Source organism: Eptesicus fuscus, chromosome 10 (assembly GCF_027574615.1).
Source record: "Eptesicus fuscus isolate TK198812 chromosome 10, DD_ASM_mEF_20220401, whole genome shotgun sequence".
Classification (NCBI taxonomy): Eukaryota; Metazoa; Chordata; class Mammalia; order Chiroptera; family Vespertilionidae; genus Eptesicus; species Eptesicus fuscus.
In genome coordinates, this window is record NC_072482.1 from 42,442,462 (window position 1) to 42,464,106 (window position 21,645).

A 21,645-nucleotide genomic window follows, 5' to 3' on the forward strand; every position below is an offset into this window, starting at 1 on the left:
AGGGTCCAGTCCGTGGAAGGATGGCTATGGGAGCACACTGACCACCAGGGTGCAGCTCCTGCAGTGAGTGTCTGCCCCCTGGTGGTCAGTGCATGTCATAGCGACTGGTCAACTGGTCATTCCGGTCGTAATGGTCGCTTAGGGTTTTATATATATAAATAGATAGTTATTATATAGTTATTATGTATTATGTATAAATGAAGTCAATTAGTCATAAAATATTACACATTTAGAAAATATTGAGTTTTCAAACATTTTTACCTGTTCCTGTCATTTCATTGTCAGTTATTTCAGGCAGAACCTTTGGCACAGTAGTTGCTTTACCTTGTTCATCAAGGTTGACCTCTGCTACAGAATCTAATGAATCAAGCAGCACCACTAGAACAATACACAAAACAAGTTATTAGGAATATAGAGAAATTTGTATGGTCCCTTTAAGAAAGTATTTTAATCATAGGCAATCCATATAAAAACAAAGCTATTTACACATAAAAAATATAATCATGTACTATAATTAAGTAAGCATGATTTTCTCCTTATGTACAAAAGAGTAGGTTTACATTAACATACATATCTATGTTTACATATAAGCCTAATGTACATTTATATGTGGAATGTAAAGGGCCTGAGAAAAATAAAATACCCCAACTTTGTTGAGGTATACCTGACACTTGACAATGTGATATATTTATACTTTATGAAATATTTATCACAATGAAGCAAATTAATATCCATCACCTTGCATAGTTATTTAGCTTTTATATGTGGTGAGAACACTTGAGATCTCCCCTCTTAGCAAATTTCAAGTACACAATACACTACTGTTAACTACAGTTGCACTAATCTCCAGAACTTTTTATCTTGCATTAACTAAAACTTTGCATCCCTTATCCAACATCTTCCTATATCCTGAGCCTGGTAACCATTATTCTATCCTCCCTGTGATTTTGGCATTTTTAGATTCCACATATGAGATCATATAGTATTTGTCTTTCTGTGTCTGCCTACTACACTTAACTAAATGTCCTCCATGTTAATCCATGTTGTTCAAATGGCAGAATTTACTTTTTTTAAAGGCTAAATATGTATTATTATTTAAGTATTTAATCCATTTCAAATTGATTTTTTTACATGTTGTGGATAGGGGTCCAGTTTTATCTTCTGTATATGGCTGTTTTCCAAATTCCGTTTATTGGAGCGACTATTCTTTCCTGTGTATTCTTGGTGTCTTTGTCAAAAATTGTCCATTTATACATAGGTCTATTTCTGGAAACTCTATCCTGTTCCATTGACTTATGTGCATTTTTAATACTAATAGCATACTATTCTGATTACTACAGCTTTTTAACAGTTTGAAATGTTAAATAGAAGTACATGTGATTCCTCCACTTTGGCTTTTTCGCAAGACTGAGTTGGCTATTTGGATCTTTTGTGGTTCCATATGAATTTTAAGATTGTTTTTGAAAAATGTCATTGGAATTTTGATAGGGACTGCACTCTATCTGTAGTTCACTTTGGGTAGTGTGGACATTAAAACAATATTAATTCTAATCATGTGCATGTGACATTTGCATTTACTGTGTCTGCTTCAATTTCTTCGATATTTTGTAGTTTTCAGTGTACATATTTATTACTTCCTTGGTTAAATTTATTCTTAAGTTTTTTATTCTTTCGAATGTTATTTTAAATGGGAATATTTTCTTTTCATGATGTTTCTCTGATTTTGGTATCAAGGTGACCTGGGTGTCATAAAATGAGTTTGGAAGTATTCCTTCCTGTTCTTTGAAAGATTTTTAAAAAATTGGTATTGATTCTTTGAACATTTGGTAGAATATAGCAATGAAGCTATCTAGTCCTGGGCTTTTAAAAAAGAAATTTTCTTAAATATAACAGAAGGATTCAAGATAGGCAGAAGAGACATATTACTGAGACAATCTGTGAACGTTAATTCATTAGAAATATTAAAAAACAAGTACAAATAGTGGTTTATTCAGAATTATTTAGATGAAATGCTGAACAATTTTTTGCAAACTAAAACATAAGTATACACAATATTTACCATTGGCCAGCATGCCAGTTTTCTCTTCTTCCTAAATTAAAGGTAGAAAAGAATCATATCATTTAATATCAATGTTATGTAAAATGATAATGGAAATAGTAACAAAATTTGAAAGCCAGTGCTCTACTCCATTATGAAAAGATCAGGAAATGTTCTTTCTAGATTTATCACCCTCAATCAAATGATAATTCGACAGTACTAGAGAATGTAGCTATGAGAGAACTTACAGAAGTTTCTTCAGAATCTCAGCAATTACCAGTAATTAATTTAGGCCTTTATAAAAGCCTTGTTTAAAGTATCTAGATGCCCTCTGCTCATCTACTTTACTCAGAAATTCTTATTTTTTTTTTTTTAACTCCAGGATAACATGAATACCTCATATAAGATTCCTTCTATTATAACATCAGCATTTCCCCCTTATTGTTAAGAATTAATGATTAAATATAATTTGTACTCATGGTTTCATCTACATTTTGAGAGAAAATTTTCAAAAAGGTAGGCCACCAAATAATAACATAATTGCAATTCATCAACATTATGGGTTCTCTTAGAATAACTTTTCTAATTAGTGTCACCTACATTCTCCCCTGGGATAGGCAGTATATAGGATTACCTATATATACTAGAGGCCCAATGCACGAAATTTGTGCAAGAGTAGGCCTCCCTTCCCCCGGGCTGCCGGCACTGGCTTCCCTCTGGCACCTGGAACCTGGGCTTCCCTCTGGCAGCTGGCAGGCACCTGGGACCCGGGCTTCCCTCACAGCCCCGGCTTCATCTGAAAGGTTGTCCGGAAGGATGTCCAGTCTAATTAGCATATTACGCTTTTATTATTATAGATAAGAGCCAAGCAATGGGAACAACAGTATGACCAGAACAACCAGTCACTATGATGGGCACTGAGGTGGCCAACCAGCCCCATTGGGGCCCTGACTGGCCCCCCTAACCTCCCACAGCCCCTCCCCCTGGCCGGCCCCACCCTCCATTAGTCCCCCCACCCCAATTGGGGGTGGGGCCAGCCAGCCAACCATCACATCCCCCTCCCCCAGCTGGCCTGCCCCAATCGGCCCTCCATTGGGGCAGATCAGCCAGACCCCACCCATGCATGAATTCGTTCACTGGGCCTCTAGTCTTGTTATAACAGAGCTTTATTACCTTCCTATTTTGATCATTACCCAAACAACTCTCTCCTAGGTTTCCACATTTAGGTTAACACATTTTTAATGCAGGCTACCCTTCCTTAATATAGCACACCACTGTGCCTTCTACTGACCTATTTATTTTTCATAAAATATTGTAATTGCCATATTCCAAGTATAAACCCCATTACATTTCTAAGGATACTCATCAGATCTCTTTAATTTTGGGGTATTTCTAAGGTCACCTGGGTTTTTCCACCCAAGCTACATGATACAGATACCCAAAGGCAAATTACTAGGTTAGAATAAGATAATTTTCTTAAGAAAAGAATATTTATTAATACCCAAAAGGGTCCTTACTTTTTAGATAGTTTAAAACATCTAGTCCTAACACGTAGTCCCAAAAGAGACTGTGTCCAGATCAAGACCAACATAATAATAATTGTCCTACCGGTTACTATTAGATAGTTCAAGGATACGTTATATCAGGTAGGCAATATGCTGTAGTACCCTTAACTAGTCTTGGTAAAAACTGAAAAATGAGATAGTACAGCAATGTTGAATGTGAAGAGAGTAATTTAATTTATGATCTCAGACACTAATTTTACTACTAGCATAAATACTAAGGAGGGGTATTTATTGTATTCACAAGGACAAGACCTACCAAAGAAAAGTATAATTTATTATGTCTGCTTAAAATTAGACTTGAGATTTTAATTAAGTTTTCAACTTCTAAAGCTTAAGGAAATTACTTGCCAAAAGATATCCTTAAGAATATCACCAACTGCCATATTTCATTAAGATTTATACCACACTGACATCCTGCATTAAGGAAATGTCTGTATGTTAGGAGACCTATAACTTTACAACAATAAGCAAGACTATAAAGAATTGATCTTGCGTCCCCACATGTGTGCACTTATTCTCAACTGGTCTGCCCTAGACCCCCTGAGCATCAGCCCTTGTCCCCCACTCAGCCCTGTTTCCTCTCCAACAAGATGAAAGAAACTATCAAGAATCAAGAGCAACTCGCCAAACTGCAGGCACAAGTGCGCATTGGTGGGAAAGGAACTGCTCGTAGAAAGAAGAAGGTGGTTCACAGAACAGCTACAGCAGGTGATAAAAAACTTTAGTTCTCCTTAACGAAGTTAGGGGTAAACAATATCTCTGGTATTGAAGAGGTAAATATGTTTTCAAACTAAGGAACAGTGATCCACTTTAACAACCCTAAAGTTCAGGCATCTCTGGCAGCGAACACTTTCACCATTACAGGCCATGCTGAGACAAAGCAGCTGACAGAAATGCTACCCAGCATCTTAAACCAGCTTGGTACAGACAGTCTGACTAGTTTAAGGAGACTGGCTGAAGCTCTGCCCAAATAATCTGTGGATGGAAAATCGCCATTACTACTGGAGAGGATGATGATGATGAAGTTCCAGATCTTGTGGAGAATTTTGATGAGGCTTCCAAGAATGAAGCAAACTGAATTGAGCCAACTTCTGAAGAAGATAAACTTGAAGAAGTTTCTGGGAGCTGCTATTTTATATTATGACTGCTTTTTCAAATTTTGTTTATGGATCTGATAAAACCTAGATCTCTAATATTTTATAGCCCAACGCCCCTGGACATAGCAGCTCTTTTCAGTTTTTGCTTATACATAAATCATTCTTTGCAACTAATTAAGCTGAATAAGCTTGGGAATAAAGTTTGAAACAGGTTAATAAAGTTCTCTGCCCAGTATAGTTTTATTTTTTATTTCATTGACACTGATTTGTACACAGAAAGCAAAGTTGTTTGTAGAAAGCTAATCATGGCATATAATATGACATAATCTTTGATGGAATCTTATTAAAGACTAGAGGCCTGGTACACGAAATTCGTGCACAGGGGGTGTGTCTCTCAGCCCAGCCTGCACCCTCTCCAATCTGGGACCCCTCGAGGGCAGTCGGACCGGACATCCCTCTCACAATCCAGGACTGCTGGCTCCCAACTGCTCGCCTGCCTGCCTTCCTGATTACCCCTAACTGCTTCTGTCTGCCAGCCTGATCACTCCCTAACCACTCCCCTGCCAGCATGTTTGCCCCTAACTTCCCTCCCCTGCAGGACTGGTCAGCCCTTACTGCCCTCCCCTTAAGGCCTGGTCATCCCTAACTGCCCTCCCCTGCAGGCCTGGTCGCCCCCAAATGCCCTTCCCTGCAGGCCTGGTCGCCCCCAACTTCCCTCCTCTGCTGGCCTGGTCACCCCTAACTGCCCTCCCTGCAGGCTTGATCGCCCACAACTGCCCTCCCTTGCAGGCCTGGTCCCTCCCAACTGCCCTCCCCTGCTGGCCATCTTGTGTCCACATGGGGGCAGTCATCTTTGGCCACATGGGGGCAGCCATCTTGTGTGTTGGAGTGATGGTCAATTTGCATATTATCTTTTTATTAGATAGGATTAGATAGGATAGAGGCCTGGTGCATGGGTGGGGGCCGGCTGGTTTGTCCTGAAGGGTGTCCTGGATCAGGGTGGCGGTTCCCTTGGGGCGTGGGGCGGCCTGGGTGAGGGGCCTGTGGTGGTTTGCAGGCCGGCCACGCCCCCTGGCAACCCAAGCAGAGGCCCTGGTATCTTCTATAATTGAAACTTTGTAGCCTTGAGTGGAGGCCTGGGCCCGCCAGGGCAGGTGGAAAGCTTGGCTTCCTCCATTGCCGGGACAACTCAAGCCTCCTGCTCTCTCCAGCTCTGTGGCTGCTGCTATTTTTGTTGGGATTTATTTATCTTCTATAATTGAAACTTTATAGCCTTGAGCGGAGGCCTGGGCCCACCAGGGCAGGTGGAAAGCTTGGCTTCCTCCATTGCCGGGGGCAACTCAAGCCTCCTGCTCTCTCCAGCTCCGTGGCTGCCGCCATTTTTGTTGGGATTTATTTATCTTCTATAATTGAAACTTTGCAGCCTTGAGTGGAGGCCTGGGGCCACCAGGGCAGGTGGAAAGCTTGGCTTCCTCCATTGCCAGGGGCAACCCAAGCCTCCTGCTCTCTCAGTGGCTGCAGCCATCTTGGTTGGGTTAATTTGCATATTCGCTCCTGATTGGCTGGTGGGTGTGGCTTGTGGGTGTAGCAGAGGTACAGTCAATTTGCATATTACTCTCTTATTAGATAGGATTTAACTGGTAGAATCATGTAACAACAAAAAAACAAACAGCAAACAAACAAAAGACTATAAAGAACTCCATATTTTGAACTCTCCAAATAATAACAGCTAAAGTTATTGCCTGAATAACAGATAAAAGAATTTTCAAAATTGTCAAATACATAATTGATATATACCTGTTTGGGTGCATTTATTTTTTCTGATTTGGAATTTTCTCTGGAATTAGTCTCTTCACCTTTAGTAGTCAAAGGTCCATCAATATCCTCCTCATCTTCAAAATCATCACTGTAATTTTCTGAAGAAAATAATTTTTAAAAATATAAGGATCACATAAAAAAAAAATCAATTTCCAGGATATGACTGATTTCAAAAGGAAGAATTCCACATAAGAATAATTTATTGAAATATTGACATAAATTAACAGATTTTTTGCAAAGATTTAATAATTCAATTCATAAGACTATCTTAATTTTATTCCATTTTTTGTACTTTCAAGTACTTTTATTTTTAATCTTTTATAGTATTAACTGACTAAAAATGTCTAGAGCTACCCAAAAGATTTTATGTCATCTTTAAAACAAATTTTAATATTTGTTTTTTAAAGACAAAAATATTAAATTGCTTACTTATAAAAGCCAGCACTTTTGTAAAATGTTGATTCATAAAAGGACAGATTTTGCTTTTTTTTAAAAAAAAAAGTTTAAATTGATTTTCGAGAGAGAGAAGGGGAAGGCAGAGAGAGAAACATCGATGTGAGAAACATCAATCGGCTGGCAACTATGTGCCCCCTACCAGGGATCGAACCCACAACCCAGGCATGTGCCCTGCTTAGGAATTGAATTGGTGACCTTTTGGTGCATGGGACTATGTGCAATCAATTGAGCCACACAGGCTAGGGCTACTCATTTTTTAAGTTGATTTTTTTGGTATCTGAGGTATCTCTACTATAAGCCTTAAATGCTACTCATGAGAGGTCTATCTCTGATACTTCCCTTAGGAAATATTGACCTATATGACCTTCACTGTTTCCCAAGACTGGGCACTTCTCAGCTAAAGGCCCAAATTATATCTCAATGACTTTGCAGCAGATGGAAAGGGTGTGTCCATGTGAACATGATGCCATCAGACTATTTATTGAGAAGATAGGGCAGGGATGATTTGGCCAGGATTTATTCAACAATTTGTAACTTGTTTATAGCTCTTACGAAGGACTGACTGAGACCTACAGGCTGTAAAGCATAATAACCTTTACAGGGTGGAATCAACCATTCTAGAAGGAAATGTAATCTTACTTGTAGTTCAAAAGAGAGATCACATTCAGAAACAGGATGGCCTGGTGGGAGAAAGACTGATGAGGTACTAGAGTCTGCTTCTGGAAAGACCGTCCTTCAGTCTTCTTTTAGAAAGGAGGAGACAACTTAAATGTAGTTATAAATGGAAGTGTGGGAATAAACTTGAGAGGGATTGGAAATTAAACAGAGATGCTTCCACTGAGACCTGCCTACAGAAACATTTCCACTTTAGTTCATAAGGAAGATGAGGTTGGAACAGCACGGGTATTGTAACCTAGGCAGATAAACTAGGTTACTTGGTTAACATCTATATTTGGAAGTTGAGAAGCTCACCTTTGTTTCTCCTCCATTTGAGAAAGAACACTGGGATTTTTAAATATCAGTAGAAACAATTAAATTCACAGTTATTGAGAAATTACTTTGTATTAGACACTGTTCTAAGTTCTAGGACCAATATGAAAATGATGAAGATTCTAATATTCTAGGCAGGAAGCACTAAATTTTAAGTAACCTGAGAGATTAAATTTGCTTAAAAAGAGATGATGTACAAGGAAGGGGGAGGCATGGGAGATTATGACAATGAACTTAGACAACTACTTGGGATTTGGGAACGACTTCCAATCAATGGAAGGGAATGTAGTGTTTCTGGGACCACAAACAGGTAGTATAAGAAACAGTGCGAGCAATATAACACTTAAGAGTGCAACCAGGAGCCAGAAGTCTTGGACTCACTACTTAGTTCTACTACCTTCAGCTATAGAACTGTCAGCAATTGTAAAATATAATTTGAAAGTAGACTCTAATAAGATAAAGATGCATATTGTGAATCTTAGGACAATGAAGAGAAAAAATACAGCAAAAAGGTATAACCAGCCAAAAGAAGGGATAACGGAATACTATAAATACTCAATCCAACAAAATGCAAGACAAATAAAACAAATAAACAAAAAGATGGAAAGATACAAAAACAAATAGCAATACAGTAAGTAATCAATCCAAGAAATATATTTTTATAAAGTGTAAAAACACTTGAATTAAAAGTCAGAGATTGTCAGATTGGATAGAAAAGTTATCTATAAGAAAATCACTTTAAAACACAGATACATTAAAAGTCAAAAGATGGAAAAAAGATGTACTGACACAATTAAGCTTTAAAGGTATTTGTCTTGGCTCCACAGATTTCCCTGCCTCTAGCACAAAACTCCTTTTTTCTGTCTTCCCAGCTGGCCCACAGCCCACTCCCAACAAATAAGGCAGCGGTGCACTTTTAGCAACTTCCCGGTGGCTCAGGTTACAACACAAGCAATTCGCACTACCTGTTCAAAGCTCTTTCCAAGACAGTATGATTTCCCTTTAATTATTTCTTTCTTACCAATATCTTTATTAAAAGCTATATTATCTTTTCAAATACTGTAAATTTTAAAACCAATGAAATTACCTGCCAGTTCTTCATGTTTTGATTCATTCTCATGTTTATCTTCAGTTAGTTCTATATTAGCTTGATTACTAGAAAAAATATTTATTTAATTTAGTATTACATGTTAATAATACATTTCCATGCAATCCTTTGTATATATTTTTAAAAATATCTAACATTATGTATTTCTTCTCAATTTTATCAAAAGCAAAAAACTTGGGAGCTATAAGCAAAACATTTTGAAAATAACATTTCCTTAAAGCTTAATTGTAGCTGACAAAATAATACAAAGGAAAACATGTCATATTTTTTTAACTCTATACATAAATTTGTGCATTTACATGTCTCAGGATCCAGATGTCCTTTTTACACTAAAGATTAGGACTTGACCACAAGTTAAGAGAACCAGTGAAGTCTACAAGGAGGCCAGGAAAAAAATACCATAGTCATTTACATGCTAACAAGCAACTTAATCCTGAAATAGGAGCTAAATAGGAATCTTACCAAACTCGTGGCCACGGTCACGGCTAGTGGGCCGCATGCCTCATTTAAAACCCATCGGCCGCGAGTTTGACAGGCTTGCAAGAAAAACTCAGCAAGGCAACAGAGAAGCTGGACCAAGTCTGAATTGCACTGGATATATTTGTTCAGATATGCTTTCTTTCAAACCCAGGAATCAGTTCCACCTTTTTCAGTCCATCAATCCTGTCTCCAGTGAGATTAAAAGGTTCAAAAAATTATAAAACTACTAGAGGCCCAATGCACAAAATTCTGCAAGGGCCTCTGCCGCGGGGGCCCCCGCCCGCTGTGGCTTTGTCAGGAAGGACGTCCGGTCTAATTAGCGTATTACACTTTTATTATTATAGATATTAGTAATAGCAGAAAATAATTTTGCATTTCAATACTATGCTGCACTCTGACTAGTCTGTTTTAGAGCAAAAATATCAGTAGTTAAGAATTTTGTTAGGAAATCAGAAAAAAGTTAAATATTGCAAATGGGCAAAATCTTGTGACTAATAAACCTAAACAGGCTTAATCTGTGTTGTCACTTGCGAAAGGCAATCACCATGGGTCTGCATGTTCCTGATGGGTATACCAAGAATGCAATGCACGGATCCCCCCTTCCTAGGTCATTTCCCAGGGTCATGTTTGCCATGAGTAACCTTAAGAGATTAAGCAATGTTTCTGCCCAAAGAGAAGGCTTGTTTCCACTTTATCATAAAAAGTAGATTCTCTATGCTCAGTGACAGGTCCTCTCCTGTAAAGCAACCAACACGTGTGCAGACAGCCATCATGGACCCTTTGTGTTGCTCCGTGGGTCCTGGGGGGCATAGGGAACTGAGGCAAATGAATTTAGCACCCAGGTACTGAACTGCTTTTGTAGTGAGAAATAAAGCCCTTTGTTTCTGACCCAGGAATCCTGTGTTTGTAAGCATTCATAAAACTGGCAGGCTAACTTGTTAACATCCAAGTAGGGTAACAATCTCAGAGCCTACAGTCCACGGTAGTCACTGCTTTGTCCACCATCTGTAAGAACCTAAGCCTCGTGAGGAAAGCAGGTACTCTAATAACCAGAAGTTAGTATTCTCCTGACTCTTAAGATAATTATAGTTTGGTGTTATTCAAAATCTTAGAATTATAATCTGACTTTCACTTAAAATTAAAATATTAAATGATACATAAAACTGAGGAAATGAAAGATAATCAGGTTTCACAAAGATCTTGAAAATGTCAAAAGTCTACCATACTTACAGAGGACCAGCTCAGTCAACTAGTAGGATTTCCAGAATAAATGAGGTTTTCAGATAATCATTAGGGTGAAATATACACAAAGGTAGGACACAAACCCTGGTTTGTGTCTTTGCTCCCTGGTTCCCCAACCCCTTTCTGTTCCTTTCCCCTCTGAGTATACAACAGCTCCTGAACTCAGTTATTTACCTTATCTGTGGAAAATCACTTGACAAGTTACTTTCCTAGTATGGTCTTTCTGGCAATGTGCTATTAGTCTCAGTAGTATCTCAGGCATGACATTCAGATATCTGGAGGCAGAGTGGGCTCTCGAATACAAATCAATGTATTCTGTTCACATAAAAGAAAAACTCTGACCAACATAATAAACAGAGAATAGAGTTAAAAATAAGATTCTACTTTTCCCTGTTATAATATTTACCCATTTTAATCCATGTATATACCAGTCTTCCAAAAATATAGAAAAACACAAAAAAATAATTGAATGATTAGTTTATAATATATTTACATTACCTATGTAAAGCTTTAAAATGTGTGGAATCATTAGAATCCAATTCCTTATTTAATCTTGAATAATCAATGGAAGATGTTAACCCTTTCTCAAGTCTGGCAAAAAATTGCTCTTTTTCTTCTTTTTCTTCGAATGTGTCCAATCCCAATCCGAGAACACTTTGATTGATCTCAGAAACTATTCTCTCTAAATGAAGGCACAAATACATTTTATTAACATACAGAATTTTGATAAAATTAATTTTAGTGATGCATTTATTGACATTATATAGTAAAATTTTAAAAAATATAAAACATACTTTACTTAATCTTTCACCCAATATACAGTAGATGTATATTCATAATCAATAAGCAAGATTATAAGGCTTCTCTAGAAGTATACTTGTAAACCTTTTAGGAAGATATTAAATCTAAGTGCTTCAAGATTGTAATTTTTGTAAAAATTCTGATTATAAGCATAGTAACTAACCTGTCAACTCTATGTCTCACATTTCTTACCATTTGTTTCTAAGCTGTCAATACTTAGGATAGAGGTTCCACTGCTCTTGAGAAACTGAATCCTCTCAGCAGACTCCTCTTCTATTTCCATAATAGGCTGAGAAGTCGTCTTTGTTTTCAGATAGCTTACATTTGTTCCAAGCTGTCCTAGGGATGGGATTTAATATAACTGGATATTTATATTCAGGACATTGTTTTGACAACTATGCCAACACCATACTATTACACTAATTTTGTGGACAGTAGCTATAAAATAAATCTAACCTATTAAATAAAAATCCATCAAACCTAAAATTCACAAAAGAAAAATTATATTTGTTTGCAGTGTATCTTAAGAATATTTTAAAATTTTGCATTATGAGGGCGAAAAGAACGCAGCACTTTTATACAGTGTACCATGCTATTTTAAAGAATAGTGTCTGCCCTATGTGAAGGAAGAGTAGTAAATAACCAGCTGAAATGGAAAAGGGAGACAATTCCAGGCAGAGGGAAGAGGAACAAAGGGTCAACAATGTGAGGAAACGGCCACATATGAGGATGCAAAAAAGCCAGTGAAGGTGGGTGTAGAGAGTGAGGGTAAGTCAGGGTAGAAATAAGCACAGAGCAGGAGCTGATGGCTAGACCATTCTCATCCTCACAGGCTAGGAGTAAGATTTTCTCTTTATTCCAAAAGCAATAGAAAACAATGATAAAGTTATGTAATATCAAAATTTCTTTATCCTAATAGTACACATTTATTGTAAAACACTGATATATAGAGAAAGTAAAAGATTATATTACATGACAGAAATACGTATTAAGATTAGAAAAATATAACTTTTGCTTCACAGGAAGCCTTAAGAAGTCACAAATTTTGAATGCAATTTTCTAATTAGTGTCCTCTTGAAAAGGGTTCAGAATCTATTTATTTTATGGCTTTAGGTGTGCATAATGGTTTTATAGCTCAAATAATTTCCACAGCTGCAGAAAATCAAGAGACAATCAAGAGACATGTCAAAAGAGAAAGTGCATGCCAAGGCTGGGTGCTGTGGTGCTATCTGTCTGGGTTTCACCCTGGTTCCAATGCTGGACGCAGGGATGTGACCCATGCTAACCGAGCTCACGAGAGACTACTATAACCAAACCAAGGTTCAACTGAGTTATTTGTAATGAAGAGGACACCCAGCAGGAGGATTAGACGGTTTTACCCTCCAGGCCAGTGGTTCTCAACCTTTCTAATGCCGCGACCCTTTAATACAGTTCCTCATGTTGTGGTGACCCCCAACCATAACATTATTTTCGTTGCTACTTCATAACTGTAATTTTGCTACTGTTATGAATCGTAATGTAAATATCTGTGTTTTCCGATGGTCTTAGGCTCTACAGCAGCAGTTCTCAACCCGTGGGTCGCCGAAGACCATCGGAAAACACAGATATTTACATTACGATTCATAACAGTAGCAAAATTACAATTATGAAGTAGCAACGAAAATAATGTTATGGTTGGGGTCACAACAACATGAGGAACTGTATTAAAGGGTCGCGGCATTAGAAAGGTTGAGAACCACTGCTTTAGGCAGAACACTCTGTCCTTACGGTAACTGAAAGAGAAAGCAAAATTATAAGGCTGGAGTTCTCAATGTTGATGTTTAATGGCATCTATCTAGGGTGGGTAATGGGTTCCTCTCCTCAAGAAGGTGTTGACATCTCCCTCAGAAGCTTCTATACCTGGATGAGAGGAACCATCCAGTACTAAGAGTCACCTAGTACTCAGAACATAACATAAACTCTGTAACAGTTTGTGACTGAACAAGGGATCAGATTATGCCCTTGGGTGGAGAAACTCTCTCCCTTGTGTGTAACAGGACAATGTCAAAGTTTGTTTCTATTTATGTATTTATTTATTAAATATGATTTTCTTTATTTCAGAAAGAGGAAGGAAGAGGGAGAGAGGGTTAGAAAGATCAATGACGAGAAATATTGATTGGCTGCCTCCTGCATGCCCCCTACTGGGGATCGAGCCTAAAACCTGGGCATGTGCCCTGACCAGAATTGAACCTTGACCTCCTGGTTCAAGGGTCAATGCTCAACCACTGAGCCACACCAGTTGGACAAAATTTATTTCTTAAGTTTCCTTCCTTGCATCCTTTACTCGTCAAATACACCACTGATTGATAAATCCTTTTAAAAATTAATAATACCTTTAGTCAGACCACCTTCAAGTGTTCGCCTAAGACCTATTCTTTCCCTTTGAAGTAAATTTACACATCATTACATCTCTAATTATTTTCTAGAAAAGATACTTTAATGCTAATTAACTCTCAAATCTTTGTCAACAATTCCAATAGCACTTCATCATATTATATTCTTTACAACGAAGGGAAAGATTCTAAAAATGAATTCTTCACATGCAAACTTTAACACTGTTGTATAGTTTGGGGATTTATGAAAAAAATGCACTGAATTTTTCAATTAATCAATTCCTTATTTACATTATTAAGAACAGATAAATGACTACCAAATTCACTCTTACATTCATTTGTTGAACACATTCATTATTTACTATTGAGGGTCAGGAGATACAAGGAAGTGTTTCCTAACCTCACAAAGCTGCCAACCTCAGCAGTAGGTTACAAGTATTACCACAATGCATAAATGCTATTATGGTGTTTTGACACTGAAACAAAGAAGAAAATAATTGTGTTGGTAAGGCAATTAGAAGAGTTAGGGAAGGATTGCAAAAGAGGTAATACCAAACTTTACTGGACAAGAAGGATGAGAGGAAAGGCATTCTAGCAGCAAGAAAGCATGAGCTAAGCACACAGGCATGGAGCCTGTGGTGCTTAAAGGAGAGAAAGAATAACCGAGTATGGGGGGAGCACATGAGGCTAGAAAGGAGGGTTCCAGTCAGATTATGTAGAGCCTTAACTGTCACATGAGGGCATTCGGGCTGTTTTGGGGGAGAAAACAAAAGCCATGGGTAAATTTTCCCCCTAGAGAAGAGATACTAAATCTTATCGGTTTATAAAACGGTGCGTAAATCCACAAGCAGTGTGGACACAGGTATTTCATGGTGGTCTCAGTTCCTTAGAGATACAACGATCACCATATATAGTACACTGAAGAAAACACTCCAGAGCAGCGGTCACCAACGGGCGGTCCGCGGACCACTGGTGGTCCGTGAGGTCCGAAAGGTTGGCGACCGCTGGTTTAAGGAAACCTTTGGAGCAGTGGTCGCCAACTGGTGGTCAGTGAGGTCAGAAAGGTTGGCAACTGCTGCTCCGGAGAGTAATTTTCTATTTGTAACAATGCAATGAGGAATAGTTCTGCGATAAATTATTTATTTTACTACTGTTATAAGAAACTGTGATACCAAAATCTATAGATTTGTTAAATTCTGCCCCTGCAATGACATTAATATGTTGTCAGGATATTTTATTAAATCACCTTAAATCAATTTACCATTAAATATAATTATATATAAACATACTGATATTATTCTTCATCTTAATTTGAGTAAATACAAATGATCTCAATGTAAAATAACCTAATAATGCAGAAACATAGACTCTCAATTATTTAATACTGTATATAATAAAGTGAAGAAAATCAATTCAAATTATTTTCTTTATATATTTATAGTACAGTAACAAAATCCAGAATTAAAAGTCTTGACTGACCCCTTGTGGTCAAATAATGTGAGATGAAAAATCAGCAATATTTACCACCATCTTCAAAATCACCTTCTGTAATCCACCATGGCAGAGCATCTTTCTTTTTCACTTCTCTTTTAGGTTGTCTAGCTGTTTTGTTTGAATTTTCAAAAGAATCATCTGAAAGCTGAATCAGATATAAGCTACTAAATTTTAAATTTGAGAATTCCAGATTCATCACTAAAATGTTTCTTCCTTCTCTCACAGTTAAACTATTATATACATAAGCAATATTCTCAGCATTAATGTATGAATTCATATTTCTAAACATATACGACCAAAATAACTTAAAAATCAAGCACAAATCTCTGAACACCAATTTCATACACAGAATTAAACAAGTAAACTAACTAGGGAGAACAATAACAACAAAGAAATAAAGAAAATTTGATCAAGGAAATCAGGAAAAGAAAAAAGAAAAATACAATCCTCTTTTAGACATTTTTGAGAGTCTAAGAATAAATAATGATTGAGCAAAATTACCTAGCACCACTCTAGAACACAGAATTCTAAGACAGGGAGAGCTGAGTTTTAGGTGTTTACCAGAGAACTTAGCATTTTGTCACAGTAATTGATAGGATTTAATAAATACTTATTTGTCCTTTTCAACTCTTCAGATGCAAATTTTACTACAATCCTAAACTCCCTACTCTAACCCCAACCTAGCCCCCTTACTCTTGGCCAATAACTTGGCCTCTCTCCTCACTGAGGAAATAAAAGACCTTCAATCAAAACCCACCCCTTTCCCCCTCACTCCATCACTAAACTCACCTGTTAAAACACTGCTTTTCTCTCTCAGAAGAGAAACTTTCTTCCACTTTATGGAGAACCTGCAGAGGGGTCACTTCCCACCTCTCCAAGTTCTTACTTCCTTGGTTATCCCATTTTATCTCTGTATCTTAATCCCTCCTCTCCACCCTACCTTCAGATTATAAACCTGCTCATCACTACATCCCCAGGCACAATTGTGGACTGGAAGAATGAACACTCTGGTCTACTCTATTTTAAAAACAAACAAAACTGAACTAAACCAAACCAAACAATCCTTAAAACCTGGTTCTCATCCAAAACAGCTCTCCTCCAGGTACCAAAGACCTCCTAACTACCATCAATAAAGGACCACTGTCAACCACCTTCCCTGATCATGACATGGAACTTGATACCGGTGACCAACTCTGAAACTTCTTGAAACTCTCTACCTTTGACTTCACAGCATTCACATCCTCCAAGTTCTGTGGAAAACTTGGTGGTTTGGTGGGAAAAGCTCAGTAACCTTCCTCACCCACCTATTTTAATAGCTCTTGGCAATGTCCGTTTCTTTAACACTAGACTTCCCCAGGACTCTGCTCTTGGTTCTTTTTATTCTCATTCTACACACTCTTCCCAAAGATGGAACTAACACTGATCCTATACCTGTTCTATGTCAGGATCTATTCTCAAGTTATCTTAATCCTGAAGTAATCTAGGAGAGATTCACAGACAGGGAAACAGCTTAAAGAGGTTAAACAACTTACCCAAGCTGCTACTGCTGGTGTTACAGAGTTGGGTTTCAAACTGAGATCTCTGACTAAAACCGTTCCACCTTCTACTACACTGTTTAGTCTCCCAACTAGGCCATTGCTACCAGAGTGACCTTTTAAACTTCCAAGATGACAAGACACATTTCCACCTGCCAACCAAGCAACTCTAGCTCAATGATTTGTAAGACTGTCAATTTTTAAATGTTCAAAAATAACTAGTTGTCTTCCCTGACAACCAGGCAGGAAGAAGAGAGGAGGGAAGAACATATATTACTTATCCCACCTGAATTTTAGTTGCACCACCTTCCACTCGAGTCTCTAAACTTCACTATCACCTCAAAATATCTCATTTCTCGCTCCTCCCTACATTTTACTGTTTATCAAATTCTGAGAATCTGTCTCAGACTCAGTCTATTCCTTCTAATCTTCATGGCCACATAAGTGTGTGGAAGGAGTATATAGATAGGTTTTGGGGCCTGACAGATCTGAGTTGAGACTTCAACTTCAAAATATGCTAGCTCTATTGCTTAGGGCAGTGGTTGGCAAACTCATTAGTCAACAGAGCCAAATATCAACAGTACAATGATTGAAATTTCTTTTGAGAGCCAAATTTTTTAAACTTAAAACTTCTTCTAACGCCACTTCTTCAAAATAGACTCGCCCAGGCCGTGGTATTTTGTGGAAGAACCACACTCAAGGGGCCAAAGAGCCACATGTGGCTCGCGAGCCACAGTTTGCCGACCATGGGCTTAGGGAATATTACACCTCTTTTTACTTTATTCACCTGTTAAAAATAGTCATAATAGCACTGACCTTGTATGGTTGTGGCAAAACTCAGAAAAAAAAAAAAAGCAGAATGCCCACCCTATTGTCTAATACATAATAGGTATTCCCACTTTTGACAATATTGCACTGCTTTCCAGATTACAATAATTAAAAACAAAACAGCCCTGGCTGGTATGACTCAGTTGGTTGGAGCTTATCCCATGCACCAAAAGGTCGCTGGTTCGATTCCCGGTCAGGGCACATGCCTGGGTCGCAGGCTTGATCCCCAATTTATCTCTCTCTCTCTCTCTCTCTCTCTCTCTCTCTCTCTCTCTCTCTCTCTCAAATCAATAAAAACATATTTAAAACAGAAACAAAACTCTAGTTGATTTGGCTCAGTGGTTAAAGCGTCGGCCCATGGACTGAAGAGTCCCAGGTTCGATTCCGGTCAAGGGCATGTACCTTGGTTGTAGGCTCGATCCCCAGCCCCCATTGGGTGCGTGTGGAAGGCAACCAATCGATGTGTCCCCCTCTCACATCAATGTTTCTCTCTCTCTCTTTTTTTTTTTTTTTTTATATTTTATTGATTTTATTACAGAGAGGAAGAGAGAGGGACAGAGAGTTAGAAACATCGATGACAGAGAAACATCGATCAGCTGCCTCTTGCACATCCCCCACCGGGGATGTGCCCGCAACCAAGGTACATGCCCTTGACCGGAATCGAACCTGGGACCTTTCAGTCCGCAGGCCAACGCTCTATCCACTGAGCCAAACCGGTTTCGGCAATGTTTCTCTCTCTATGTCTCTCCCCCTCCCTTCCACTTTCTCCAAAAATCAATGGGAAAAATATCCTCAGGTGAGGATTAACAAAAACGATGACGACAACAACAACAAAACAAAAAAAAGAAAGAAAAAAATTGGTCCCCAAGTAATTAACAGTGCTGCAAGGATATGAAGAAAGTGGAACCCTAATACACTAATACTCTGCTGCTGGGAATAGAAAATGGCACAGCCACTTAGAAAACAGTCTGGCAGTTCCCCAAAAGGTTAAACAGAGTTTTACCATATGACCCAGCATTTCTACTACTAGGTATATACACAAGAGAAATGAAAATGTACATCCACTCAAAAACATGTGCATGACTGTTCATACCATAATTATTCATAATTGCCAAAAAGTGGAAAGAACTCAAATGTCTATAAACTAATAAGTGGGTAAACACGTGGTAAATCCATACAATAAAATATTATTACACTATAAAGAAGAATGAGACATTGATATATGCTACAACTTGTCAGATTAAACATTCTTATGATGGGAAACAGAAAACAGACCTATACAAGTAAAATAATACTTATAGAGTATTATACTTTTGTATAGTATAAATACATGGTATACTAAGTGACTTGGTGGTTTCTTTTTTACTGGATGAACAGAAAAAACCTTTTCTGAGGTAGTGATATTTAAGATGAGATTTTCGCCAGCCCGGTGAAGAATAGGGGAACAACATTATTGGCAGAGGGAACAGCCAGTGCAAAGCTCCTACTATGAATTGAGCTTGACATGTCTAGAGGGGAAAAGGCCACTGTAACATAAGTGGATAATAAAATTGGTATAAAGTCAGTGAGATAGGCATGAGCAAAATCATCCAGGGCTTTGTAAACCCTGGAAATGAGTTTGGATTTTTATTATCTACTAGAGGCGCGGTGCATGAAATTCATGCACTGGGGCGGGGGTGAGGGGGTCTCTCAGCCTGGCCTGCACTTTCTCCAATCTGGGACCACTCGGGGGATGTCCGGCAGTCAGACATCCCTCTCATAATCCGGGACCGTTGGCTACTAACCACTCACCTGCCTGCCTGCCTGCCTGATTGCCCCGAACCGCCTCTGCCTCGGCCCCCACCACGGTGGCTTTGTCCGGAAGGACGTCCAGAAGGACGTCCGGAAGATGTCTGGTCTAATTAGCATATTACCCTTTTATTAGTATAGACTAGAGGCCTGGTGCACGAATTCGTGCACGGGTGAGGTCCCTTGGCCTGGCTGGCAATAAGGGCCGATTGGAGCCGGCTGGCCGGAGGGAGGTACCGCGGGAGGTTGGCTGTGGGAGCACAGTGACCACCAGGGTGCAGCTCCTTCATTGAGCGTCTGCCCCTTGGGAGTCAGGGCACGTCATGGTGACCAGTCCTTCGATCCTTCAGTTGCTTAGGCTTTTATATATATAAATGATAGAAGGCCAACAGACTCTGATTTATATAACACATCATGCAGGCTGCAGATTGGTGAAGGAATGCTGGGACAGTACTTGAGAACTGCTGTAGCAGCCCAGCTGAGCTGTTGGTATCCTGAACTAGGATAGTGGCAGTGAAAAGGAAGGAAAGAGAAGGATGATAGGTATAATCTGGAGACAGAGTCCACAAAGCTTGATGATGGACTGGATCTTAGAGGTGAAAGAGAAAACTGAAGGATGAATTTCTTACGAGACAAATTTATAATACACCTTTTAAAAATATACACTTACCTCTTTCATGAACTGTTCAAACTCTTCATCCAGTTCTTCTTTGGAATAGTGAGCCATAATCAATAAATTTCACCTGCCAAGATAAACATTCCAAAGTATTTACAACACTGGAACACTAAATAACAAGAAATAATAAACATCTTTTGAGGAAATTTATATCACATCATGAAAACAACAACTTAAACCTCAGACATTTTTTATGATTTTAGTATATATATATATATGCACACTTATGGACCAGTAAGTTGGGCAAGAGATTCCTAATTTATTCATAAAACTGATTTGGAAAAGCAGCTATCACAGTCTGCCTTTTACTTAAGAGTCCAGAAATACATTTTTATTGTTAACATCCTATTGTTCAAGGCCTCCACAATATTTCATAACTCTATGCAAGTGTGTATGTGCGCGCGCGTGTTAACATTTAACATCCTTTAAACAAACCAGGTCCTCTCAAGGAATCCTTTAAAAATTAGCAAATCCAAAAAACCGTTTCTTTTTGTCAAAGCACAGGACAATTTGGGCTGACTTATCACTCAATCCGTATCAATAGCTTTGCAAAACAGACTTTTCCAGACCTGGGGATGTTTCCAAATACATACACACAAATGGAATCAAATGGAACTGATTAAGACTCAAAATCTACCTAAAATAAAATTAATGGAATATACACACCAATCAGAATCAAGTTGTTTCTTTTGTCGCGAGGGAAAGTCAACAAATACGATGCAATAGTGACTTGCAGCATAAAGCTCTCCCAGCACCCCTTAGGAACTCAACCTTCAGGGGCGCCGCGCTCGGCAGCTTCCTCTCTCAGAGGCGGGCAGAGGGGAGGGTGCGCGCAGAGCCCCACACCACGCAGCCCAGCCGGCGGAAGAGCACCTCCTCACCCTCATCTGCGTCTCTCGACCGTTCCAGGTGCGTGCGGTTACGGTCTTGGCCTCAAATTCCTGGTCAGAGGCGGATCCCACCCTCTGGGTCCCCACTCGGCAGGGGTCCCGGCTCCAGGAAGCGCGGGTTCCGGTGGCGGCGGGAAGGCAAAGGCGCGCTTGCAGCTGGAGTCCGGGCGGAGGTGGGGAGGGACCCAAGACGAAAAAGCTCTGAGGACACTCTCGGCCCCCGGGAAGCAGTGTCCGCGCCTCACCCACCTTCGCCTCCGAATTCCGCGCTTCGCTGGGAAGTCGGCTGGGGGCCCAGCAGTTGTCACGGTAACAGACGTAAGCCGCCCGGCTCGGAGTCACATGACCCGGGCTCGTCACGTGGCTCGTGGGTCCGACGGGACGGCGGTTAGCATGTTTTTGCCTCAAAGAGTGAAGGCGGGCATAGCCTCGGCTTAGGATCCTGAAGCGGTAAGAGCCGTCGCTGC

At 39.2% G+C, this 21,645-nt stretch overlaps 1 protein-coding gene and 1 pseudogene across 1 annotated transcript in view; one reads left to right on the forward strand and one right to left on the reverse strand.

The window, feature by feature from the left end:
- The window catches only part of CEP162 (centrosomal protein 162), an 83,000-nt gene extending 62,026 nt beyond the window's left edge, over positions 1-20,974 (reverse strand). The window contains exons 1-9 of the mRNA XM_054722421.1: positions 20,955-20,974; positions 20,283-20,355; positions 15,492-15,606; positions 11,788-11,934; positions 11,293-11,476; positions 9,052-9,119; positions 6,498-6,616; positions 2,060-2,090; positions 262-378 (exon numbers count right to left, since the gene is read on the reverse strand). Of these exons, the coding sequence (XP_054578396.1) occupies positions 262-378; positions 2,060-2,090; positions 6,498-6,616; positions 9,052-9,119; positions 11,293-11,476; positions 11,788-11,934; positions 15,492-15,606; positions 20,283-20,339 (838 nt within the window). The 5' untranslated portion in view covers positions 20,340-20,355; positions 20,955-20,974. The remainder of the gene's footprint in view (positions 1-261; positions 379-2,059; positions 2,091-6,497; positions 6,617-9,051; positions 9,120-11,292; positions 11,477-11,787; positions 11,935-15,491; positions 15,607-20,282; positions 20,356-20,954) is intronic.
- LOC103283802 (transcription factor BTF3-like) lies at positions 4,194-4,777 on the forward strand (annotated as a pseudogene).
- Positions 20,975-21,645: the final 671 nt, after the last annotated feature.